The sequence below is a fragment of the Hyperolius riggenbachi genome, chromosome 1, assembly GCF_040937935.1.
Source record: "Hyperolius riggenbachi isolate aHypRig1 chromosome 1, aHypRig1.pri, whole genome shotgun sequence".
NCBI classification, from domain to species: Eukaryota; Metazoa; Chordata; class Amphibia; order Anura; family Hyperoliidae; genus Hyperolius; species Hyperolius riggenbachi.
Genome location: NC_090646.1, coordinates 103,731,903 through 103,759,687, shown reverse-complemented (window position 1 = coordinate 103,759,687; position 27,785 = coordinate 103,731,903). Strand labels below are relative to the sequence as shown.

The 27,785-nt window shown below is 44.3% G+C and overlaps 1 protein-coding gene across 2 annotated transcripts in view; it reads right to left on the bottom strand.

The window, feature by feature from the left end:
- TAPT1 (transmembrane anterior posterior transformation 1) overlaps positions 1 to 27,785 on the bottom strand; it is a 129,591-nt gene that overhangs the window by 52,502 nt on the left and 49,304 nt on the right. For both annotated transcript variants that reach the window (XM_068277773.1, XM_068277781.1), the window contains exons 3-6: positions 15,836 to 15,954; positions 8,189 to 8,351; positions 5,844 to 5,979; positions 739 to 836 (exon numbers count right to left, since the gene is read on the bottom strand). In XM_068277773.1, coding sequence (XP_068133874.1) covers positions 739 to 836; positions 5,844 to 5,979; positions 8,189 to 8,351; positions 15,836 to 15,954 — 516 coding nt within the window. The remainder of the gene's footprint in view (positions 1 to 738; positions 837 to 5,843; positions 5,980 to 8,188; positions 8,352 to 15,835; positions 15,955 to 27,785) is intronic.

The window sequence follows — 27,785 nt, the reverse complement described above, 5'->3', positions numbered from 1 at the left end:
TGGTGAATTATCTTGTGACATCCCCTGAGAAACACTCAGTGACATATTGAGTTCTCTCTGGCATCTATTTTTTTTCATAGGCTTTCTTTAAACCAGTCTTACACCTGAAAGTGGGATTATACTCCCAAAACTAAAATTTTGGAAACTACTCTTGGATACATAAACTATTTTAAAGCATCTCTTGTGTGTAAAAACAATTTTACTGCCTAGAGCTTTTTTTTATCTCTGGCTAATCGACAAATGTAATCATTGCCAGCCAGGAGACACTCTATGCCTGTGTCTTGATTCTGATCCATCCTCCCTACTTCTGCTGAATAGACACATTGGCTTGGCAACAGCTGTGTCATGTCAGCTGAAAAGGAGTGAAGACACCATGCGGAGATATTAATGTTGGCAATTATTACAATTGCTGAATAGCAAAGATAAGCAAGCCTGTACTGCTCTCTTTGTAATGAAAAAAAAAAAAAAAAACATTTTTACATACAGGGAATACTTTCAAATATTCTTTTAAGTACCTAAGAGTAGGTACTAAATTTTTAGTTTTGGTAGTGTAATGCCACTTTAAGCACTCTTTTTGAGCCTTTAAATTATTCTAAGCACTACTACAACTAAAACCTTGCTACATGGTGGATTTATTTTCTTTACTTGCGCATTCTTTTGACAGGGTTTACACATGTAAGTTTATACTATATGGATGTGTATATAGCATTGCTTTGATAACAAGTAAAAGCCACTTACATTGTTGGACATCATGATGGTGAGCAGGGACTTGTTGTGAGAGTTGAAGGCCACATTGAGTGTGGTGGCTTGCACAAGTATGAGAATGGCATGTAAAACTGGAGAAAGGCTAAGGAAAGTGTTCAACAATGCAGCCGCATGACACAAGACTTAGGACACATTTCATTGCGTTTAAGCGCTTGTGCTTTCCAGGGATGACACAAGGATTGAAAAAACCTAAAACGCAAAATAAACCCTCAAATATGTGTAGTGGCAATTTCTTAAATGGAATGCAATAGTACAAAAGCAACGTATGTATTTGTAGGCCTAAAAAACAGACTACATGAAAGAATTTCCGTATATACAGGTCCAGGGGCGCCTCTAGCCATTTTGTCACTCCAGGCGAGAAAATCTGTGGCGCCCCCAACCCCATGGCGCCCTTCCATGAAAATAATCGTAATGCAGCAGCGTTTCACCAGGAAATAATCATAATGCGGCAGCGTTTTTCATCAGAAAATTCACAATGCGTGCAGTGTTTTACCAGAAAATACACGTAATGTAAGGCTGCAGAAGTGAGCTTACGGGCTGCAGGCCAGTGAACTGCAAGCCTGTTCACCACCTTGGGAGACAAAATCTGGTGGGGGGGGTGGGTGTGACCACTGTCCCCCCTGCACAGCACTCATGAACACCTGGTCGGCCTGGCACCCTCTACAATGGGTCAGAAGGAGGCACAAAGGGGGAACAGAAGGAGTCACATGGGGGACTAAAGGAGGCACACGGGGACAGAAGGAGGCACAAAGGGTAACAGAAGAAGGCACAGGGGGACAGAGGAAGGCGCAGGGGACAGAGGTGGCACATGGGGACTGAGGAGGCACATGGGGACAGAAGGAGGCACAAAGGGATACAGAAGGAGGCACAGGAGGACAGAAGGAGGCAGAGTGGGACTGAAGGAGGAACAGGAGGGCAGAGGGAGCACAAGGGGACAAATAAAGGCAAAGGAGACATAAGGAGGCACAGGGGGACAGAAGGAGGCACAAAGGGCACAGAAGGAGGCAGAGATGGCACAAAGGGCACAGAAGGAGGCAGAGATGGCACAAAGGGCACAGAAGGAGGCAGAGATGGCACAAAGGATGAAAGAAGGTTGCACAAGGCACAGAAGTGTCAGCTCCCTGCAACTTACGCTAAGTAGATGCAGCAGAAGCAAGTAATAGAACACCCACAGGGGTGTGGCTTAATTTTGGGTGGGGCTTAATTTGGGGGGCGGGCTTAATCCAGCAACATGGCGCCCCCCAAGACCAATGGCACTCCAAGCAATGGCCTGTACTGCCTATGCCTAGAGGCGCCCCTGTGACTCCTTCTGTTCCCCCTTTGTGCCTCCTTCTGACCCATTGTAGAGGGTGCCAGGCCGACCAGGTGGTCATGAGTGCTGTGCAGGGGGGACAGTGGTCACACCCACCCCCCCACCAGATTTTGTGTCCCCAGGTGGTGAACAGGCTTGCAGTTCACTGGCCTGCAGCCCGTAAGCTCACTTCTGCAGCCTTACATTACGTGTATTTTCTGGTAAAACACTGCACGCATTGTGAATTTTCTGATGAAAAACGCTGCCGCATTATGATTATTTCCTGGTGAAACGCTGCTGCATTACGATTATTTTCATGGAAGGGCGCCATGGGGTTGGGGGCGCCACAGATTTTCTCGCCTGGAGTGACAAAATGGCTAGAGGCGCCCCTGCACACGGGGGACTAAAGGAGGCACACGGGGACAGAAGGAGGCACAAAGGGTAACAGAAGAAGGCACAGGGGGACAGAGGAAGGCGCAGGGGACAGAGGTGGCACATGGGGACTGAGGAGGCACATGGAGACAGAAGGAGGCACAAAGGGATACAGAAGGAGGCACAGGAGGACAGAAGGAGGCAGAGTGGGACTGAAGGAGGAACAGGAGGGCAGAGGTAGCACAAGGGGACAAATAAAGGCAAAGGAGACATAAGGAGGCACAGGGGGACAGAAGGAGGCACAAAGGGCACAGAAGGAGGCAGAGATGGCACAAAGGGCACAGAAGAAGGCAGAGATGGCACAAAGGATGAAAGAAGGTTGCACAAGGCACAGAAGTGTCAGCTCCCTGCAACTTACGCTAAGTAGATGAAGCAGAAGCAAGTAATAGAACACCGACAGGGGTGTGGCTTAATTTTGGGTGGGGCTTAATTTTGGGGCGGGCTTAATTTTGGGGCGGGCTTAATCCAGCAACATGGCGCCCCCCAGGACCAATGGCACTCCAAGCAATGGCCTGTACTGCCTATGCCTAGAGGCGCTCCTGTACAGGTCTACAAATCTGAATCTACAAGACATGGTGCCAACAGACAGCGGAAGTCACTGTTCAAATACTCTGTGTACATATAGAATCAGTGTCACGGCATTCGCTGCAACTGTTGGGGACAGTGCACTTGGTGTTTCGGGAGCGCAATTCATTTAGTGCCATGTTTTCTGAGCGGAGAAGAAGAAAAAAAAAAAAGCACTGCATGCCGCCTGCAATGATTCAGGGTAGCTAAAGCCTTCTGTAAGAGCATGGTTTTCATCTGGGGTTTGTTTGGCAGTTTTCTAGCTCATTACTGCGTTTCTTCTTACAGTTTCATTGCAGTGTGATTTAGCAAATGACAGGGTGAACTGGTACGCAGTAGCAGGCAAGTGTCTATGTGATCACCCATTGATGGATTTTTTTAATACGTTTTAAAGGAGTACTATCGATTGAAACGACTTTTTTTTTTAATACTGTATATTAGTGTACACATTACCACTAGTGCTAGGGGCACTTTATTTATTCACCCAGGTCTCTCTCTTGCTATCCCTGCTTAAAAATTCATTTCTCACACAGCTCATAGTAGTTTGGGTCACCCTGAGCTTCTTGGTTACTCTGTCACACAGCTCACAAATATATTTCACTGTGTCACTCACAGCATGCAGCAGACATGAGGAGAAATAGGCTGATCTGAGGTGGTAACAGGTAACTAAATGAGCTGGAATATTGCTGGAATATAACTAGCTATACCACGACTCTGTGTTTACACTCAGACTGGCTGCCTGCTTGAGGAGATTCACTCCAGGCTGCATCCACTTTACAAGCTGCTGAGAGGGGCAGACCACTGTCTACAATTAGCATTATTAGTATCTTTATCAGTCAAGAGAAGCAAAGATAATAAACACACATTGCTAGAATCTTTAACCCCTTACCACCATATCAATAAGATTCTTTCAGCAAGGTGATAATTAAACTATAAACTGAGGAGTTGATAGCAACTCCCCTGTGCAGACATGGGCTTAGCCCTCTGGGAGCCCTCAGCATATAGATACATTTGTATCAAACACTGACGGCCAAAACTGACGGAGGATTTTACAGCTGAGAGGAACAGCTGTGTGAGGAATCAAATTGCTCCTAGTACTTGTCCTAATGTGTGCTACAACATACAGCATTTAAAAATAAATGCATACATCGATAGTATTCCTTTAAGTAAATTCCTGAGACTTTCAATTTGGAAAAATTACTTAAAGAGACACTGTCAAAAAAAATCTTAAAATTTAAAACATATACAAATAAGAAGTACATTTCTCCCAGAGTAAAATGAGCCATAAATTACGTTTCTCCTATCTTGCTGTCACTTACAGTAAGTAGTAGAAATCTGACAGAACCAACAGATTTTGGACTAGCCCATCTTCTCATAGGTGGGTTCTCAGGGTTTTCTTTATTTTTAAAAGCACTTAGTGAATGGCAGTTTCTCAATCCAACTGCCAAAATAGTGTATGGTGAGCAGGGAGGCCGGCCAGCATCTTTGTGTAAATCTTTTTCAGGGAGTGTCTTTGTAAAGAATAAAGGTCATACTGAGCATCCCTTATGGAGAGATGGATGAGCCCAAAACCTGTCGGTAATGTCAGATTTCTACTACCTACTGTAAGTGACAGCAATATAGGAGGAAAGTAATTTATGTCTCATTTTACTCTGGGAGAAATGTACTTCTTATTTGTATGTGTTTTAAATTTTAAGATTTTCACGACACTTCCTCTTTAAGGACAGAGCCATCAGTTTACCCGCAGAATCAAGATCGTTAAAGAGTACTTGGAGTAAAAAAGACTGAGCTGGTCATGCCAGGCTCTGATTTAAGGATAAAAGACTGGATGGGTCTCAGGGTTAAACACTTACTTGATCCGCCCTCATTTTAATTCAGGCAGACGATCATTCCGCCCCCTTGGAATTGCGTCCGTGGATGCTGAGCTGTAATTGGGCTGCGGCAACACAAGCAGAGGTTTCCTAAGAGCTTCGGCAGACTGCAGAAACATGGCTGCGACTGCATTCCCAAGAAAGGGCGGAGCCTCTCCTGTGTCCCAATTACGTTGGATCAGTTAATTAACTCTAAGAGGCCCCTGCAGCATTAAGACAGAGCTTGGCATGACAAGCATGCACAGTAAAAAAAAATACATATGTAAATACCCCCCCACCCCCCTCCCCCCAAAAAAAGTACTATTCACAGTGTTGAGTGGTCCATCTACAGCTACATAAATTGACAAAAGATGGGCAATCTTGCGCTGCTCAAACTACTAGGCTGTTGGCAGGTCACACACTCTTGCAGCTCCTGTAAGCTAGGTTGTACAGCTAGACTCGATAAACAAAAGAACAGAGGGAGAAAGGAGCGCTCAGTAGTGTGTTATCCTTTAATAGATAAAACCAATGCGCATACAAATGGCACTTACTGGATAAAAAGCATTTCAGGCATAAAATTGGGCTATACCAGCCCTTTCGACAGCAACCAACCGGGGTAACCTGGGGACAGCTGTGGCCAGTAGCAATCCTGGTCTGGATGGTGTGATGGACCTGTGGTGCCCTCCCTGGTGCTCAATGTGTGCTGGATACCGTCACGACGCGTTGCGGCATGTCCATGCCTTCTTCAGGTAACGTTACAGTTACTGTCGATAGCTGGTATGGCCAAATTTTATGCCTGAAACGCTTTTTATCCAGTAAGTGCAATCTGTATGCGCATTAGTTTTATCTATTAAAGGACAACACACTACGGAGCGCTCCTTTCTCCCATTGTTCTTTAGCTACAGAAATTGGTCATTCAATTCTCACAAAAGAAAGGATACAGACATACAGCACAGCCATGAAGAAATGAGGGATGACCCCGAGGTGCGCTCTCTTCCTCTCCTTGGGCTCAGTGGCAGTCCAGTACAAAGCATCCAAGATGTCTTGTCCAAAAGACGAGAAGAGGCGATCTGCTACCTGGAAACAAGGCAGACAGCTGCGTTTCATCAGGCCACTAGTCATGATGCTGCCATACAGGGTTACTATGCATGGTGTAGTCACAGATGTTAATGCCACCAGCAGAAAACCTTGGATAGAAAGGACTCCCAACAGTAATCACTGCCAACTTGTGTGATGTCTGATTACTTAGAGGGAAGCTGAAGTGAGAGGTACATGAATGCTGCCATATTTATTTCCTTTTAAGCCCCATCTACACGATACGATTCTTTGTACGATTCGATTACGATTCTATTTACGATCCGATTAAATCCGACATGTCCGATCGGAATTCGATTCGATTCAATTCGATTTGCCATTGTTTTAAAATGGCAAATCGAATTGAATCGAATCGAATTCCGATCGGACATGTCGGATTTAATCGGATCGTAAATAGAATCGTAATCGAATCGTACAAAGAATCGTATCGTGTAGATGGGGCTTTAGACAATACCAGTTGCCTGACTATCCTGCTGATCATTCCAGCATTAGTAGTGTCCGAATAGCACACCTGAAACAAGCATGCAGCTGATCTAGTCAGAACTTTTGTCAGAAACATCTTATCTAAATGCTTGTTCCAGGTCTATGGCTAAAAGTATTAGATGCCAAGGATCAGGAGGACTGCCAGGCAACTGGAATGGTTTAAAAATAAATAAATATGGCAGCCTCCATATGCCTCTCACTTCAGGTTCTCTTTAAAGAGGCCTATACACTGGTCGCTTTCAGCCATCGAGCGCCCTCTACTGTTAAACTTCCTGCCGGGCTAGAAGAAGTGAGGCATGCCGGACCTGGAGACCAGAGCGCAGACAGAGCAGCGGTGACCGGGGGCAGTCGCGCCGGCGGAGCAGGTAATGTATGCGGAGGGGGGGGGGGGGGCGGGAAGGGGGGAGCGGCGGCAGTAGCAGCACCACCACAACAGATTGTGAACGGTTTCAGGCTGAAATCGGTTCACAATCTGTTTGCAGTACAGGTAGCCATACAATCCCTCTCTGATCAGATTCGATCAGAGAGGGATCTATCTGTTGGTCGTATCTGATGGCAAATCGACCAGTGTATGGCTACCTTACCAGGAGCAAATGACACTAGGCAATCAATGCATTAAGGTGGCCATACACTGATAGATTAGCGGCAGATTTGACCATCAGCTAAATTTCTGTCAGATGCCTGTCAGGTCGAATCTCACCGGGATCTATCTGAAGTGTAATGTGTGCCTAATGCTGGGCATACACGGTGCAATTCTGCGCCGGAATCAAGCCGCTGGATCGATTCCCGCTCGTCCCCACGGGCACTTCCTAATCTGCGCTTTGTTTCTTCCATTGTACGCCCGCGGGGATCGAGCGCGGTATCGATCCAGCGCGGTGATCGGACACGTCGGATATGATCAATCGAGCCATCAGCGGCTCGATTGATAATAAAAAACGAGCAGTGTATGCCCAGCATAATGTGTGCCACACACTAGGAAAAGATTTCCAAAAGATTTCAGAATGAAATCTATTGAAAATCAATCTAAAGGTGGCCACACACTCGTTAGATTAGCAGCAGATAGATCATCAGATAGATTTCTGATCTATCTAATGTGTTTAGGAACATTTTTTACTAGGAACAGATTTCCAATAGATTTCATTATGAAGTCTATTGAAAATCGATCTGATGGCATTTTTTTTGCCATCAGATTACCATTAGGTCCAATGCAAACTGATAAGCAATCTCAACATATCGACCTAGATTTTCCAGCATGTCAGATCGATTGAAATCGATCGAAATCTGCCGCAAATTGATCGATCGGTCAATCGATTTCGACCGTTCGGCCGCTAATCGGCTGAGTGTATGGGCCCCTTAAAGGCATTACTGCACCATTAGTTCTAGTGCAACTCTATGGGCCAAAAGCAGATCGACCTAGATTTGCCATCCTGTCAGATAGATCAAATCGGTTGAAATTGGCCGCAAATCGATCGGCCGCTCGATCGTGCATCGATTTGCGATCGATCTCTGATATCGACCAGTGTATGGGCCCCTTTAGCATTATAGACTAGAGGCTACTTTTGAAGATTTCTGTGCAGAAATACAGTTATCCCATAAGAGATCTATGCAGATGCTCAGAACCATCTATCTAGATTTCTTTTTCTATACAACATAAGAGGCCACTTTTGCTAGACCTACAGAGGGAGACATGGAAAGCAGCAATACTTACCTCCAACATGTTGTAGATGATGTAAAGCTTGATGACAGACTGTCCCCTGATGAGGTGGTACATCATGGAGTAGTCCACATAGTGCATCATGAAGTAACATATCACTAGTATCACCCCCTTAAAGATGTCACACACCTGAGCTGGCTGCAGCAACCGGCCATCACTAGAAACATAAGACAATCATCAGACACAAGAGTCAGTTTCAATGAGAAGCAGATAGCAAGCAACTTCAGTATACAAACATTAAGGGCCCGTTTCCATTTGTGCGGTGCGGAATCGCCGCTGATTCCCCGCTGACGAAATCTCATGCATGCGGTTTTTTACCACGATTTCGCAAAGGTTAGTATTTATGCGATTTTAACCATGTCATTGCCTGCGTGATTTAACATTAGTTTCTATGCGAAATCGCAGTAAAAAACGCATGCCAAAACCGCATGGTTGTAGAATGGTTTGTCACATGTTTTGAATAAACAGGACATGGTACTTTAGAGTGTGCAGACCTTCTGGAATTTTTTGTAGTATAATGCACAGACGGTGCTGTAAATTTGAACATAAAACCTGAAATCTATGCAGCAAAGCTCACAGATACAAGGATCCAATACAGTTACTAAAAACACCCAGCGTTCGTTGAAATGCAATGAAACAGAGCCATCTAGTGTCCGTTTATGGCACCACAACCACACACAGTGAGGGGATAAAAAAAAAAATGACTGGTTTGCAATGTCTACAGCACCTTGTTTAACCGCAGCAGACTGTTACTTTAGATTTAAACATTTAAAAATCAGAATCAATGTTTTATTGTCTCTGCTTAATGGCAGTCTATTAAAGGACATCTGAAGTGAAAGGGATTTGAAGGCTGCCATGTTTATTACCAGTATATAATACCGGTTGCCTGGCGTCCTACTGATCTTTCTGGCTGCAGCAGTCTGAATCACACACCTGAAACAAGCATGCTGCTAATCCAGTCAGACATCAGTCAGAAACATCTGATCTATAAGCTTTCTCAGAGTCCATGGCTAAAAGTAATAGAGGCAGATCATAAGCAGGACAGCCAGGCAATTTGCATTGTTTAAAAGAAAGTAACCAGGTCGGCCTCCATATCCCTCTCACTTCAGGAGTCCTTTAAGTGTCCCAGAGCTGAAAAATGAGAACGATTAACCTTTTTTTATTTTATCCCCTACTCTCAGAAGCTCCTCTCTACAGGAAAAAGTTTTATGGCTATAAATCCATATCAGTGAGGGTTATGCTATAGTCTGACAAGGGTCCAACAAGAGGGAAACTGTCAATTGTATGCCTGAAGGTTAAAGGGAATCTGTAGCGAAAATAAGAGAAAATGAATTGTATGTGTAGTACAGCTAAGAAGTAGAACATTAGTAGCACAGAAATAAGTAATACATAGTTTTCAGTACAGAAAGAGATAAGAAACTTCAGTTGTTATCTATGCAAAAGAGCTTCTTTGAGCTCTCTGATCCAACTTGGGTATGCTACAATGCTGTTTTCTGAGGCACTTACACATCAAAGAAACAATGACAGACAGCTTCAGACAAGGTTTTTACTGCAGGAAAGTTTAAAGGGTCATTAGCTCTGCAAACATCACTCTGGGCTCGATTCACAAAGTGGTGCTAACTCAGTTAGCACGCCTAAAAGACTTTAGGCGTGATAATCATTGCACCACGTTGGTGAAAAGCCAGTTTAGGGGTAATAAGTTTAGATAAGTTTAGATCGTGCGCAAAGTCCCGCACGCAAAGCAGCGCCATTAAACTCTATGCAAAGTGCACCAGACTTTGCTAGCGCAAAACTTTTGATCAGCTGTGCACTGCAGTGCTAACCCGATTGGTGCTATAGTTATCACGCCGAAACGTATTACGCCTAAACTTATCATGCCTAAACTGAGTTTAGGCGTGATAAAGGGCTTTTCACCAGCGTGCTAACTGTTAGCACCGCTTTGTGAATCAAGCCCTCTGTATTTTAAACGATAAAACAGAACTAAAGGCTGGTGCACACCAAGCGGCTTTTTCAGCGTTTCTGCAGCCGCTTGCGGCTGCGGATACGCTTGGTCAATGTATCTCAATGGGGTGGTTCACACCAGAGCGGGAGGCGTTTTGCTGAAACGCATACTCCCAGGGTGAGGCATTTTTTGGATTGCGGATGCGTTTCTGCCTCAAAGTATAGGAAAAACGCAAACCGCTCTGAAAAAACGCCTGTTCAGAGCGGTTTTGCCGGTGTTTTTGTTACAGAAGCTGTTCAGTAACAGCTTTACTGTAACAATATATGAAATCTACTACACCAAAACCGCTCCACAAAACTGCAAAACGCTAGCTGAAACGCTACAGAAAAAGAAGAAAAAGCGTTTCAAAATCTGCTAGCATTTTGCGGATCTGCTAGCGGGTTTTGGTGTGCACCAGGCCTTACTGCAAATATGACAATATGATGCAATGCTATAAAAAAAGCTATATAACCGAAGAAAAAAATAATGAGACTTTTCTTTGCTATTAATGTACTATTCCTTATCCGTACTACACATACAATTCATTATATCATAAGGTTTGGGTTTCTTTGCTTCAGTGTCACTTTAAAACTTTCAAGCAGAAAAGTAAAAACAAAAAAAAACAAAAAAAAAAACATACATACCCGTTTATCATGTCACATTACCTTGGGGGGCTGCTTTATTCTTGAATATAAACTATTTAAACTTTGAGAATGGCAAAAAAACACCCAGTCCTGGGCATTTTTTATTGTTATCGAAGAAAGCATCTTTATAGGTCTCTAGCAAAAGAGACAGGAATCTTTGGTGCGCAGAGATAGGAATCTCTGGTGCTCTGTGTCATATAACTTGTGGTTTCACTATGAGAAGACCCAGCGGCAGACATAGAATATGCTTACAGTACAAGTCTGTGTTGTTTCATGTGACGCAATTACTATAAGATGTGTTGACATAAGGGATCCACTACAAAGCCACAGTCTGCCACAACACAAGCACACAATGCCTCTTACTACTTCTGTGTTTACTTAGAAGCAGCTATGTGATATGAAGCTTAGGAACAGGACAATGGCTGGACTAGAGCAGCTTATTTTACTGATATTAGAAATATCTGAGCTGATGCAATTATAAGTCCTAGTTATATACGATTAACAGTGACAGACATTCAAGCGCTATTCACATTTCGTAGAAAAAGTGCACAGCCTCACAGTAAGGGCCGGTTGACACTGGCATTAAAAACACTACGTCTAACGAACTCAATGGAACGGATTCTAACACGGAATGCGAACGGACCCTATGTGGAGACCCGCTTGCTAGCATCTTTGTGTAGATCAATTCCGGGAAGTGCTTTTGTAAAGAATAAAAGGAAATACTAAGATTCATCCTTGAGGAAATGGAATAGTCCAAAACCTGTCAAGATTTCTACATCCTACTGTTAGGCTAGGTCCACACTTGTCCACTTGCCAACCCCCCCCCCCCCCACACACACACACACACACACACACACTTTCCTAAAAATGCATTTTTGCAGCATACGTTTCCGGTCCGAGGAAACGTATGCCCGGCTGTGGGGGGGGGGGGGGGGGGGGGGGGGGGGGAGGGGCATCTATGTAGGCATCTATAGGGGAAGCCTACCTTCTCTACTTGCGTTCCACCGCTCGCCGCTTGACTTCCTGCAATGTTGTCCTCTATACTTCGGAGGGCGGCATTGCAGGAAGTGACGCGGCGAGCGAAGGAAGTAAGGAAAATAAGCATCCCTGCTTGCTGCCTACATACAGTATAACAACTTATGCGCAAGTAGCTGGAGGGGGAACGTGGATGGGGGACCCAGGTGAGGGAGGGGCGGGGGACCCTGCTGTCCGCTGTCTGCTGCCCCCCCCCCCCCCGTCCTGGCTGCTACCCCAGCATGGCGGCCCCCTCCCCACCCACAGGTTGGGACACAGAAAAAGGATCAGTTTCTGTGTCCAAAGCTGCCTATGTAGAGGGGGATCTGTTCTCCTATTGATTTTCACTATCCCCTCCGTGTATCCAGGGTCCATGAAAATCCTGCAAATCCAGACCGTCCGTTCAGGTTTTCCCCCCGGAACGCAGACGGATCCGTTTTTAACTTGTGTGAAGAAGGCTGCTATTTTTGACATTTGTATCTGTGGCTCCATTTTTGATCCGGGCCAAAAAACGGAGCCACGGATATGTTTTTGAAACAAGTGTGAACCTACTCTAAGTGAGTGACACACGGGAAAAAATATAGTACATTTTACTTCCAATAGAAATGTACATTTTTTACTTATGCATGCACATACAAGTCTAAATTTTACAATATTTCATGATGGTGCTCCATTAGGTACTCTTCGTAATCATTTTGGGTGTTTTTTCCTAGAAGGCACAGACGCCCCTCCAATGCCCACCGACTGCTCAAAATCAGAAACACGTCAAAGCCACAATCCACTGTTCTGCTTAGTACACACAATACAATTATCCATCACATCGCAGTATGTGGCTAATCCAAACTTCAGTCAGAGCACCTGATCAGACTGCTTGTCCAGGGTGCATGGCTAAATGTAGGAGGCCCCTTTCCCACTTACCATGTTGCCTCGCGTTACCCTTCCCTACCACAGGTCGTCACAAGGGCTATTAAAGAGACACTAACAAAAAAAAGTTCCCCTGGGGGGTACTTACCTCGCGAGGGGGAAGCCTCAGGGTCCCAATGAGGCTTCCCCCTCCCCTGTAGCTGCAGGCAATCCAGCGCTGGCTCCCCCGAAGCGACCCGCAATCCTGGCTCGACAAGCCTGACAAGCGCTGATTTATTTACCTTTCCTGGCTCCAGAGGGGGCGCTGTTGCGGCTCTCTGCACGGAGATAGGTGGAAATAGCCGATCTGTGTCGAGTTCGCTCTACTGCGCAGGCGCAGGAGACTTGCGCCTGCGCAGTAGAGCGGCCCGACAGCGATCGGCTACTTCCGCCTATCTCCGTGGGAAGAGCCGCAACAGTGCCCCCACTGGAGCCAGGGAAGGTAAATATATCAAGCCTTTTTAGGCTTGTTGAGCCAGGATTGCAGGTCGCTTTAGGGGAGCCAGCGCTTGCGGAGAGCCGATACTGCGCCTGCGCTGGAGCCCGGAAGGTAAATATTTACATCCCTGCTGTTCGGCGGGGCACAGCGAGACCGCTGTGGGACACAGGAGGACGGGGGAAGCCTTGATAGGATCCGGAGACTTCCTCCACCCGAGGCGAGTACCCCCCATGGGAACTTTTTTTAGTTACAGGTTTTCTTTAAAGTCAATGAGACCTGCCACACTTCCTGCAATGAGACGGAAGTTATTCAGCTGAAGCAAAGAAAGCAGTACGTTACCACTTATTGTGCGCTGTAACATTGCAGACACAGATGCAATGCAAGTCAATGGTAACGCACACATTTTCATTATTTCTAGAGGCAGCAGTGTGGTGCACAGATGGGAATTTCCAGTTGACGTGTTTCCTGTCCAGCAGTGTGACCGGGACTGAGGTTAGGTGTGCAATGCTGATCAGCGCAGGAGATTTGGGTGCAGCCGGCGTCACCATAGTAGGAACCTCGGCTATAGCAACGCTCAGTGAGTGATCTGGGCACCATCAAAACATGGAGCACAAATTACTACAAAAACACTGTAATTCGGCCGCCAGCAATAGCTGGATGCTGAATTACATCTTTCCCCCACTATCCATGGCTCCCTGGAGGGGGTATAGTAATTAACGCCGCCGGGACTTGTGCAGGAGCAGGGTGAACTATTTATCGGCGTTACCCTACGCCCAACTCTCCTGGTGGCCGATTCATAGGTATGCTTTTTTTGGGGGCCTGGCTGCCTCCGGATTCCCTGTCTGCCCCATGTAACAAAGTTTGTGCGCAAATCATACTGCACCAGTGTAAAAGGACCCTTAAGCTGCGTACACACGCATCACTTAAGTTGGCTGTGGCGGCCAATAACGAATGTCTCAGCTGATGCGTGTAAAGCAGCGGTGGCCAATTCTTTTGTGCTGCAGCTTGCCCTGCTGGCCATGTGAGGTCACGCTCCACCTCCCTGCATAGCAACAGAGCGTATTGTTAGCTATATAGCTGACTTTGCATCTGTTTAGCCCGGCCCAGCGATGTTGTCCGGGATTCACAACATTAGTCATAGGAGTGTACTCACCTTTAGAGGCAGAGTATCAGCAGGACAGCCAATTTGCATTGTTTAAAAGGAAATAAATATAGCATCCCCTATATCTCCATGCTCTTTAAAATGTGATTGTGTCCATTTTTCCCATCATCTTTCCTAGCGGTATTTCTGAACCAGGCTCAGGGTGAATTAAAAAAGGTGCTGCTTTCAGTAATCCAGAGCCTGGGAAGTATCTGCAGAGAGCGTAGGGGTGTGGTATTCAGAGCTCCCCTCTCCTGGATTCGGACAGCCGCAGCCCGTCTTCTATGAGTCCTCCAAGGTTCCCTATCTCTCGGGTGAGATCGTCATCTGTCACCTGACAAACCACAATCTCACCATAGAGATGCAGTGCCCCCCGGAGGACAGGAGGAAGAAATGATGCAATGGTCTTGATCCCAAGCAAGCGAAGTACTGGGGGGCTGCCTAAACTGGGGGACCTCTCTGACGTGTGATTTTATTTTCTGTATTTTAGGGTTTTAGACGCTAAAATCCATTGAAAAAAAAAAATCATATCACAGAGGAGTTTAGACCCTGAAGGGAAGGACATTCTGCATTTGGGTGGTTTAGACCAGCTCAGCTTTAAAAAGACACCGGAAGTGAGAGGGATACGGAGGCTGACATATTTATTTCCTTTTAAAGCGGATCCGAGATGAAAAACTAAACTATAACAAGTAACTTGTCTATATATATCTTATCTAAAGTTTAGACAGTTTACACAGCAAATCTAGCTGCAAACAGCTTCAACAGTTTATAATTATTTATTCCTGTGATACAATGAGAGCGGCCATGTTCTGTCTGTCACATTACACACAGGTAAGCTGATCTGCATCTCCCGCCCTCAGCCTGTGAAAACTTTACTCCCCTCTCCTCCTCCCCTCTGCCTTTGAAATCTCTGGCTAGTAACCTCCTCCTGCCCAGACTGAGCTCCTATAAGCCCTTGCTACTAAGGCTCAAGCTGTGGGCGAGGATTGTTTAGTTTATAGGGAATTAAAACAAAACAAAAAAAAGTATTTGGCTTGAGGAATGCCCTATTAACTATATGAAAGGAACACAATTATGCAATGAGTAAAAGTTTATCTCGGATGCACTTTAAACAATGCCAGTTGCCTGGCAGTCCTGTTGCTCTTTCTGGCATCAGTACTGCTTGAATCACACACCTAAAACAAGCATGTGGCTAATCTAGTCAGTCAGTAAGTCAGTCAGTCAAGTACTGGAGGATCAGCAAGACAGACAAGCAATTTGTATTGTTTAAAAGAAAATACATATGTCAACCTCCATATCTCCGTATATCCAGGTGTGCTTTAACAAGCAGGAGAGGAAAGGTGGCCTCACACAGTAGAAATGTCTACATTTGGAATCGGCATAAAGACCCCCAAAGAAGGGATAGATAGTTTTTCTACAAGAAGGATTGAGGCTTCTCCAAGATAATAATGGAATTACTGTAGGAGGCCATGATTCCGTACATAAAACAAACAATAATGTACACATTACAGCAACTTACCTTAATCCACAGCAAGGCAGTGTGATTAACCTGACAAAAGCCAGCAGGACTCTCAGTGGGAGCAAAGTGAATACATACAGGAAGGCATCTAGGCACAGGAAGAACCCAAAGAACATCAGCTGTAAGAAGAAAATATTTGGTTTATTACAGGCAATGTGTGAACACAGATAAAGGGGCATGTATAAAGTGTGTCTGCCTCATGAGTCTCTGAAGAAAGCGGCCATTCCTCAACCAATGTGCGTTCTGAGGCAATAATCTCACTGGTAATGAGGCATGAGGAAGGGCCAATCTCACAGCCTCACATCAGAGGAACTCCCCAGCTGGGGAATAAGAAGCTCCTTCTACACTTCTGATAAGGGGATTTCACTGTGACAGAATCTCTAAAGCCCATGTAGAAAATCTATGAGAGAAATGCATGGGGTAAACCCTACTGTGAAAAGAACACCTTCTCAGTGCAAATGTGTCATGACGTTAGTTTTTAGAGACCTAGCCAGCTTCCGGCTTATAGTAAAAACTATTGGGGAGCATCATTAACCTCCCTAGCGGTATTGACGGTTATACATGTCAATACAAAACATGCTGTGAACAGTATTGAGGTGCATACAAGTTAATACTCACCTGCACTGTATACTAGACCCTTGCTTGACACATTTTGGCAAGTTACAGGAAAAAAAGGTTATGAAAATGAATTGGATCACTTTTTGCACAGAAATCCTGGGAAGATTGAATGCCAGGGACACCGGGGTTGTCCAAACAAAACTGGCTTTTCCTTTAGTTATAGTTACGGCAGCAATAATAGCGATGTGAACAATGCCACTGCACCTAACAGAAGGTCTGATAATCACACAGCTCTATTGATATTCACAACCAGTGCTCTCCACTGTCTAGAATGATCATCACTTCCTGTGTTAAATCGAGCACCACCGATTTTTTTTTCTAAATGAACCTCCCTATAGAGGAGGTTGTTAATGGAGTGTACCATGAGGGGTGGGGTGGGGGAGTATTACTTACCTAAACCGCAGTCTTATAACTTCCCAGCAGAGTTGTGCATGCATTCTTGCCGCAATGCATACTGGGAGATGTAGACTGCAGATGCAAGTACATTTCTGTACTCACATTCAATGACTACATCTCCCGGCATGTATCACGGCAGGCGCATGCACAACACTGCCAGGAAGCTATAAGACTGCGGTTGCTGCAGCCAGCTGGAAGAAGATGGCGCATCCCACTTTACACTACAAAGCAAAAAGGGTGGGCGCATCTAGCAACTCCACAGCTAGGCACTGCATATTTTATATACCTATGTACCAGTTAAAGAGACACTGAAGCGGAAAAAAAATTAATGATATAATGAATTGGTTGTGTAGTACGGATAATTACTAGAACATTAGTAGCAAAGAAAATAGTCTCATATTTTAATTTTTAATTAGTGTTTTTATAACATTGCATCATTTTCTAATGGTTGCACTTTTATTTTATTTGACAAGTGAATTTTGGAGAGAAAAAGAAAATACAGCAACTGACAGTTGAGATAACAAGCTTCAGAAGACAGAGCTCTCTGTGACTTTGAAAGTCAAGTCATGGAGCTCAATGGCTCTTTTGCATAGATAACAACTGGAGTTTATTAACTCTTCCTGTACTGGAAACAATATTAGACTTATGTCTCTGCTCTTGATGTTTTATTTCTTAGCTGTACTACACATACAACTCATTATATCATATTTTTTTTTTTGCTTCAGTGTCTCTTTAAGTGGATGAGGCTAGACTGGTTGGAAAGGAACTGTGAGCTTTTCAAACAAACCACAGCACTGCACCTCTGTATATAAGCTGCATAAATGCATTCATATAGCTACAGGTATGCTAAAATAAAGAGTTCCCAAACCCCAGCCTTCACTGTCGCGACAAATCCCCTTGAACGTTTGCTGCTGCATTCGGTCATTTATGCTATGAAACAACCAGTTCTAGCCACCCTCAGTGCCAAGTGTTACTGCATGGATTGTCAAACAGCCGTCAGCCTTCATCACTGCAGGGTAAGAATTTTATGGCCACATTTAGCTGCGTGTGTTCATGAAATCTGCTGCCAAGAATGCTGCCTTCTGAAATTACAGTTCAAATGTCACTGCCCCCGTGTAGAACAGCACTGAGCTGACAGCAGGGCCACAGCTCTGAACACCACCTGATCAGATATCGGATGGCCAGGAAAAGAAGAAAAATCCTCTCCGGGGAACTGGTATATGAAACGTCAGACTCAGGCATTCAGGCTCTGAAGTCCAATAATCCAACGAAAAGACGGATCGGGGATTAAAAGAATCAATGTGAAAGAAACACTTTGATAATTAGGCTGAAAGGATTTCAGCAAGCAAGTCTATGGTGATGACATATTTACAGAATTAAAGAAAATGCTCCAAATCGAGTTATAAAATGTATTTTTAAAGAAACATCCCAGTCACAGTCACGCTACAGCTAGGTACACACTTTACTTTTTCAGCTGAGATGATCACAAATGTAAAGCGTGTACAGGTGTCACATAATGCTGCAGGCCTCCTCTTCTAGGAGCCACTAGAATAGATTGCCTCACCTAATGTCATTTGGCCCAAGCAAGAACCTCAAGGAAGGTTCTGTGGAGTGGTGCCACTTGCTGGCCCCCTTCCCCTCGCCATACAGCAGTACAAAAGCTGCTCAGCAGGGTTGAGCAGCAAATTAGTACGGTGATAACTCCAAAGTGTGTACCAGACTTAGGGCCCTTTTCCATTGAATAGTGATGCTAATGCGGCTACCTTGCCACATCGCTTCCTCTGCCAATGCAAACTGTTCCATTGCTGTGCATTGGTTTCAGAAATACCGCGGTGCAATGCGGCTATGTAGCAGCGTCGCACCGCATGTAATGGAAACGACCCTTAGTGAGAACTCAAAGCGGGAAGGGCTGTGGAGTTAGTTGAGGGGGGGGGGGTCGAAGGAATTTTTGGGTACCTGGAGTCGGAGAAAAATGTATCGACTCCAACTCCTAATAAATTTACGCTGTAATTGAAAGAGAAAATATGATAAAATGTTCTATTTCTCAGATAATAGTCATCATAAACAACAAGTGGAGTGGGCACACTTTCTGTTTGATTGCTGTGATCACAGTGGTGCTTCATTATATAACAGTATCAGGCACTATGTGCGTTCCTTCTCCAATTGCTTTATAGGGTGACTGTAAATTTACCCCATCTATGGAACTAGGAGTAGAACCACCTAATTGTTTCTGGGAACTTTCTCTGTTGAGAGCGCCGCTTGCCATATTGAAAAAAAAAAAAATCTATATTGTGGATTGAGTGTGGTCGGTAGCAGCTAGCGCACCCCATTGTATCATTGCGTGTAGTGCAAGTGAGACCTTTACCTTACGCCTACTGTTGTGGAGCACAGCTATTATATCGTTTTATCGATTTATCGATTTATAAAGGCTGCCTGGGCACCAAGGAAATGTTTGAAGTATAACATAGGTAGCCCGATGTGCTCACACTGGCTAACATCGCAGACAGACTGAAAATCAGCAGCTGATTATGCAAACTTCTCTTGGAAGCCTGTGAAAAAAAGCAAACACTTTAAAAACACTTCCTGTATTTTTAAGCCCATCAACGTCAGTGAAAGGTAACAGCCAAAACATAGGGAAATGTTGCCTGCAATGTTTACTAAGCACTGTGCAAAGCAAACACTTCTCATAGGTGCCTCTGTGAACACTTGCTTACATTATAGATTTCCAGATTCAGTAAACTGCAGAAAGCCTGTGAACACTGCTGAGATAAACCTGGATCCGAGATAAACTTTTACTCATTGCATAATTGTGTTCCTTTCATATAGTAGTTTATGGGGCATTCCTCAAGCCAAATACTTTTTTTGTTTTGTTTAACCCTCCTGGCGGTCTAATAAATTCCACCAGGAGTCATGTAGCGAGCCCACGGCTCGCTACATGATAGCTGCGTGCAGCAAAAAAAAAAAAAAAAAAAAAAGAAAGAAAATTAAGCAAATTGGCCCAGCAGGGCCTGAGAAAACCTCCTGCGCGGCTTACCCCAAACTACGTTCGGGGTTACCGCCAGGAAGGTTAAATACTCTAAATTCCCTATAATCTAAACAAGCCTCGCCCACAGCTTTTCACAGTCCCTTCTCATTTTCAGACAGTAGCAAGGGCTTATGGGAGCTCAGTCTGGGCAGGAGGAGGGGGAGGTGCTACTTGCCAGAGATTTCAGAGGCAGAGGGGTGAAGGGAGGAGAGGACTGAATTTACACACATGCAATCTGATAGCATCACCAGCCCTCAGCCTGTGACAATGTGACAAACAGAACATAACTGCCCTCATTGTATCACAGGAATAAATAATCATAAACTGTTGAAGCGGTTTGCAGCTAGATTTGCTGTGTAAACTATCTAAACTTTAGATAACATATATAGACAAGTTACCTGTTATAGTTTTTCATCTCGGATCCGCTTTAAAGAGAACCTGTACTGAGTAAAAATATTTAAAACAAACACATGAGGTACCTTCAAATGAACATTACAGAGTTACCATGCCATCAGTTCCTCTCAGAAGCTCACCATTTTCTTCTGACAATAATCCCTTCCAGTTCTGACAACATTTTGTCAGATCTGAAATATATCAGTTGCTGTCAGTAAAATATCAGTTGCTGTCAGTTATAGCTGAGAGGAAAACGGATGTACCAGGTAATGTCCATGTTTCCCTATGGCTCAAGTGGGCGATGTTACAGTTTAACTGTGTGCTGACCAGAAAGCTGTTATGGGTAACGGCTATTTTCAAAATGGAGGACGGAAAATTCCCTTGATCATAGTGAACAAATAGGACGCGGGACAGGAGAAAGACACTGAGGAGTAGACTACATGGAAGGTAAGTATGACTTGTGTATGCTTATTTTGACTTTTATTTTCAGTACAGGTTTTCTTTAAGGTGCACACACACGTCTGATTTTATGCCCGATTGTCGTTCAAACAGGAGGTTTGAACAACTTGTCATTCAAACAAAAAGTTGTTCAGACTCCTTGTACACAGACGATAAAACATTTGAAATGCTAATTACAGCCATTTTAAATGCTGTTTGACTGGTCAATGGACTGGATAGAACAATGGACCAGATCAAAAGACTGATCAAACAACTCGTTGTTTGAATGTCTATTAGGGCCCGTTTCCACTACTTAGTGATGCGAATGCAGCTACATAGCCGTATCACTTCCACATCTCTTTATGCGGAAATGTATTGGAGGAGATGGGACGCGGCTGCGGGCGGTTGCGGCTGTGCGAGAATCTGCAGCATTCTCGGATCGCTCCGCACAACATGCACGCAGTGGAAACTCTTCCATTGCTGTGCATGTGTTTCAGGACACCTGCGGTGCGATGCGGCTATGTAGGCGCATCGCACCGCTCCTAGTGGTAACGGGCCCTAAGTGTCAAAGACCCAGGAACAGGATATTAAAGCCCTATCGCATTGTTGTGTTTTTTTGGGGGGAGGCTGGATAGTGTAATGGTTAAGGGCTCTGCCTCTGACACAGGAGACCAGGGTTCGAATCTCGGCTCTGTCTGTTCAGTAAGCCAGCACCTATTCAGTAGGAGACCTTGGGCAAGACTCCCTAACACTGCTACTGCCTATAGAGCGCGTCCTAGTGGCTGCAGCTCTGGCACTTTGAGTCCGCCAGGAGAAAAGCGCAAAATAAATGTTCTGTGTTTGTTTGTAAAACAGATTGCGTGAAATATATGACAGTATAAACTCGTTATAGTAAACACTCGGGTATAGTAAACTAAGTGTTCAGGTCCTGGCCAAGCACCATTATAAGCACTTAGGAGCAATGCTTGATATAGTAGACCCCGATATAACAGAACTTCTGTTATAGTAAACCTTTTTTTCACCCTTCGGTATTCTGTATCTGGCTAGAGTGCATCATTCATTAGTTGTAAAACCACGATGGGTAGTCTGTGGGTGGGCTGGAAGCCATTTGTAGCCTTGCTCACTATCTGCACATTACTCTGGGCTTCTGTGGATGACCTCAAAAGCATCAGCCGTTGACTTATGCTTCCTGTGCAAGCTGCTGCCTGATTACTGAGGGAATTGCCTTTCATCTGTGACTGGCTTGTGCATGGCTGCAACGCTACAACATCATCCAATGTGCACAGAAATCTAGCATAGACATTGTTTGTGCTTGCTTGCTGATGTACTGAAAAGAATAAATGATTCCCAATTATTGGCTGAATAAAAATCCAGTACTATAGTATACTTTATGTGCTCGAGTATGAGCATTTCTGATATAGTAATCCACTTTTATCGGCCCCTTTGGGGTTCACTATAAAGGGATTATTGCAGACCTTTGCCTGAATGCTTGCAGTATATGTGTGAGCTGCCCGAACTCCTCCCCTTTTTGCATTATCTGCCACAAGAGGTATTTGTGGAGGTGGGGACAAGCTAGTCTTTCACTGTAAACATGGAGATGACCCTGCCCATCACATAGTGCTGCTGACAGAATAACTCTTTGCGGCCAGCACTGTAATACTATAGCTCTGCAATGTCATCATGAATTCCAGTCTCAGCTCAGTGTGCAATAAAACTGCAGTGAGAAATGGGTTCTTATTTGAGGCAGAACATTATTTAGAAGTACATGAGAATTTTATAGACAAAGGAAGGGTTACACCCTTTATTAAACACGAAGCAGGGCGGATATGCCAAACTGCAGTTACACTGTGGTGTCCACAAGCAGTTTATATCTCACAGCAGTGAGAAGAGGTGGGCTGGGACATGTGATTTTCTTCCTGCTAGTGATGGACCTCCCACTCCCCTGACAAGATGGATCTAGTACAGCAAAATCCCTTTATAGTAAACTCCAAGGGACCAGGAAAAGTAGTTTACTGTATCAGTATTGGTCATACACTGTATACTTATACAGAAGCATTTGCTGGTACCTGAGGACTGAGTTTACTATATCCAGAGGTTTACTATATCAGAGTTACTTACAAAGGTACTTTTGACATACGTATTATAACAAAGTGCAGGCATGCATAGTTTACCTATTATTAATTTAAAATATGGTGGTAGAGATGGTCAAGGAGATGCGAATAATTTTGGCTTGCCTGCAAACAAATTTTATACAGACAAGAATTGGGCCAATCACAATTTTTTGAAGTTTGCTTAATTTCAAGCTGCGTAGCCTGATGCCATGTCTGAGGATGTCACGCAATGTTCTCAGATGCCACCCCAGGGAAAGGAGGGCTGCCCAACTCCTGAACCAAATACCGCAACTCTAAGCCACTCCTCCCATGGGAGGGTCACAAGGTATTCAAAAAAAAAAAAAAGCTATGAGAAGTGCCAAAAGTGCAGGGTAAATGCAGAGACACACAGGCAGTAACCAGGTGCGTAAAGCTCTGAGCACAGCTCTGACATATAGAGGCGCACCTCTAGACTAAAGCATCCCCTGCACTTACAGCACACTTCTGACACTTAAGGGGCCCATACATTTACCGACCAACCAATCGACCATTTAATTCAATTTGATATATTCATAATGGATGAATATTGGTGCTGCCGAGTGCATGCCCGACCGACAAAGTGACCAATTTCGGGACAGAAATTGGCCGCTCGGTCGATCTCGCATGCTGGAAAATTTCGGGCTGAGGTTGGTTGGTCGGGTGCGCGGCGGTACGGCGGCCGAATTGCGAACGAGCGACGAGACGACGAAAACCCCGCCGCTGCTGCCGCAATGTATGTAGTGTGTGTGCATTTATACATTACCTGTCCGGTGTCAGACTCCACGCAGTGACCGTCCATCTCGCCAGGTACCGCATACACGCCGGTGGCATATAGCAGCTGACATCAGACGCTATGCGCTGCTAGCGTGTATGCGGCTTACCCAGCGAGATGGACGGTCACTGCATGGAGGCCGACACTGGAGGGCAGCGGCGGGGAGGACGTGGCGGCTCAAGCCGATTCCCTGATGATTTCATGCTGAAATCGTATGGGAATCGGCCTGTAGTGTAAGGGCAGATTCAATTAGAGACAAATTTATCTCTTATCAAATTTGATTAGAGATAAATTTGTTTCTTGGTCGAATCTGCCCATAATCTTCTAATGTATGGGAACCTTTAATAGTGGCCCCTTGAAAATGTAATAAAACTTGACATGTACTTTAGCTGTAATTTAACAATACTATTTAAAGAGACACTGAAGCGAAAATATATAATATAATGAATTGGTTGTGTACTATGAATAATTACTAGAAGATTAGCAGCAAAGAAAATATTCTCATATTTTTATTTTCAAGTATATAGTGTGTTTTCTAACATTGCATCATTCTCTAATATGTGCAGATTACACAACACTCAGCATTCAAAATAATTATTTCAGAGCAGTCTGTGAACTAATGAACTCTCCTCTGCCAGAGGAAAAGTAAATAGTTAACTAACAGTTGAGATAATAAAAGTCAGAAAACAGCCCTCTCCACGACTTTTGAAAGTCGTAGAGATAATGGCTTTTTTGTATAGAGATAACAACTGGAGTTTCTTAACTCTTCCTGTACTGGAAACAATTAGACTGATGTATCTGATCTTAATGTTTTATTTCTTAGCTGTACTACACATATAAATCATAATATCAGTTTTTTTTTTTCGCTTCAGTGTCTCTTTAAGCAGAGCTCTGTACAGCAGCTCATAGATGAACCTGCTAGCCCTGAATTCCTAGACATATAGCGAGGTGTGTGTGTGTGTGTGTGTGTGTGTATAAAAATATTATATATATATATTATTTTATTTATTATATATTATTTTATTGCCAAAAAGTGAGGTGTGATTTTATCTATTTATTTACGGTAAGTATTTATGTAGCGCCGACATTTTACACAGCACTGTACAGAGTATATTGTCTTGTCCCTAACAGGGGCTCACAATCTAGTCCCTACCATAGTCATATACAGTATCTATGTATGTATCGTATAGTGTAAGAATCATAGTCTAGAGCCAATTTTAAGGGGAAGCAAATTAACTTCTCTGTATGTTTTTAGGATGTGGGAGCAAACCGGAGTGCCCGGAGGAAACCCACACAGACACGGGGAGAACAGACAAACTCCTTGCAGATAGTGCCCTGGCTGGGATTCGAACCAGGGACCCAGCGCTGCAAGGCGAGACTGCTAACTACTGCACCACAGTGCTGCCAATATTTATATATACACATACACACGTACACTTACTCATAGCTATAGTGTGAGACAACAGGAAGGAGGAAAGACTACTGATAAGTGAAGGGAGCCTACAACCACACGTGGAACACGGCCAGTTACTGATAAAAATACAAAGGCCTGCTAGTAAGGGCTGCCAAGATTCAGCTTGTAGATCCCTGGATACTATTTTAGCTGAACATTACTCGCTGCTGAAAACCAGAACAAGGGTTGGTATAAGGACTTGCTATAGAAAAATGTGCTAGCTTATTCAGTTCATTACCTAAGCCTTTACACTTGTCACAATTCAGACAGCAACCATTTTGCCATTATAATTTAAAGATGGGCAGCTAGCAGCAGATTTTTTCATGTGTGGTGTCTAGATTGCCACAGGCCACTAGTACGCAGAAAAAAAAATGAACAGTTGTAAAAACGCAATTAAAAAAAACTCAAAAAAGCATGTCAAATTAAAAAAAACAAAAACAAAACGGTTTCCGGGCAGGAGAAGTGTGAACCTGGCCTGAGGCCTCTTATGAGGGAGTCTAAACTTCACTTTAATGCAGCGCAAAAGCAGGGTTTGTAAACTCACTCATGTCAATGTTTCACACATGGTGGTGAGACCTGCCAGCAAAAAACAAAATAAAAAAAAAAAACAGAAAACAGCAACCTGCTGCAAACATGTCAACTGTGCACTGTACTGATGTGTACTCAGGAATTTAAAGAATTTATCTCTCGGTTTGGGCTGTTGGCTCAAAGCTTACTAAAAATCTGCACCGATCAAGGAACCACATTTCCAGCATCTCAGTGTGTCTAGGATAACTGTACTTATCCACATAGCCAAAGAGGATTTGTTTATAGGAATGTCAGGGAGAGTGGTAAGGATGCTGAGGGTGTAGTATTTTCCAGTACACTCTCAGTACAGTAATTAACCACTTTGTCCTTCAATACAGTATATCTACGTCAGCTGTGGCTCTCTCCAAGCCACAGCGACGTAGATATACTGACCTGCTTGCAGCCCTGTTGCGCAGGAACAGGTGCGCTTCAGAGCGCACCTCCCGGCACTAACAGCTGCAATACTAATTGGTGAAAGGGAAAATGTTCCCTTGTAGCCAATTAGTAACCCCTCCACGGATGAACGATCACCGCTGTGGCAAACAGCGTGATCATTCATCTCTCCCCTCCGTGGTCGGATCTGCTAAAAAAAAAAAAGAAAAAAAGGATTAGAAAGCAGCCTGACTCACCTTTTTCTGTTCCAGCGATCAGCCTGCAGCCCGAACCTCCGATCGCCGCTCTGCACGCAGCCCTGTGATGCTGAATAGCCGAGTCCCGGCTTGATGACATCATCAAGCCGAGACCCGGTAACCGGCATCACAGGGCTGCGTGCAGAGCGGCGATCGGAGGCTTGGGCTGCAGGCTGGTCGCTGGAACAGGAAAAGGTGAGTCAGGCTGCTTTCTAATCCTTTTTTTAAACAGATCTGGACACCGAGGGGGCTGCCTAGGTAGGGGGTGGGACATCTGGCTGGCCCTTATGGGGGTTGTTGAGCCCTGGTGGGGGGTAAAATGTGCAGCTGGGGAGGGGGGGGGAGGAGGATAAAGTAAGAGGGGGTACAATTTTATTTAATGTGCATCATTTTATACTGGGGGCAGATCTGGCTATAATGGTGGGGGGGGGGGCCCTAATCCAGGGTGCACCCGCTAATCCTGAGGGCGCATCTGGCTATAATGGGGGACCACTATTCCTGGGGACACATTTATTTATAATGAGGGGAAGTAATCTTGGGGATAAATCTGTCTATCTATACTGGAAGGTGCCAAACAGAGGACACATCGGGCCATACTGGGGGTGACTGATATTAGGGACACATCTGGCTATGGGGGGGGGGTCTGATACTCGGGACACATTTTGCTATCTATACTGGGGGACAGAATACTGGTGACAGGTTTTTATCTTCTGTGGCACTTTTTATTTTTAAACTGGAATTGATAAAAACTGAGCAAAAATGCATTTTTTTCATTTTCCCCCTCTTTTTCCCATTAAAATGCATAGAAAACTTTTTTGGTCTAGGGAAAAAATACCCGCCAATGAAAGTCTAGTTTGTCTTGAAAAAAACGATACCTAGATCATTTAGGTGTCGTGAGTAGGGATAAAGTTATGGCTGATTAAAAAGGGACACCGCTAAAGCGTCAAAACTGCTCTGGTCAATAAGGGGAAAACAAGGTCTGGATGCGAATTGGTTAAGCCATGAGAAGATTTGGGCGCCAGAATGCAGCTAATGTAATTTCTCCGCTAAAAGAAGAATCCTAGCGCATACTGTTAAATTTGGGCACAGCACACTGGTTATGGGTAAAAGCAATCTCTGTTCAGGGAGGTATGTCTGGCCTGGCATACTGGGCCTGTGTATATCTAGCAAAGCAAAAAATATTATAACATAAATAGCTTGTCTGGTGAAGATTGTTTTTGGTTAGTAAAAATGGAGAGTAAGCGCCTATGAGAAGGAGAGACAGATGTAAAATTGCTTTATGCAGCTGTAAAATATAATCAGAGGTATGCAAAAACTGCACTGCAAAAAAATAGAATTTGCAAGATGCTTTAGATGAGATATCTCCCAAGTGTTGTGTTTTTGGCTGACAAGTGTTGAGATAACGGCTTTTATTTTGGCAACTACTCTCTGTATTGGTTAACTGCTTACAGTCAGTGTTAAATGTAATACAGTAGATTCCCTTTATAGTAAACTCCAAGGGACTGGGCAAAGTAGTTTACTGTATCAGAC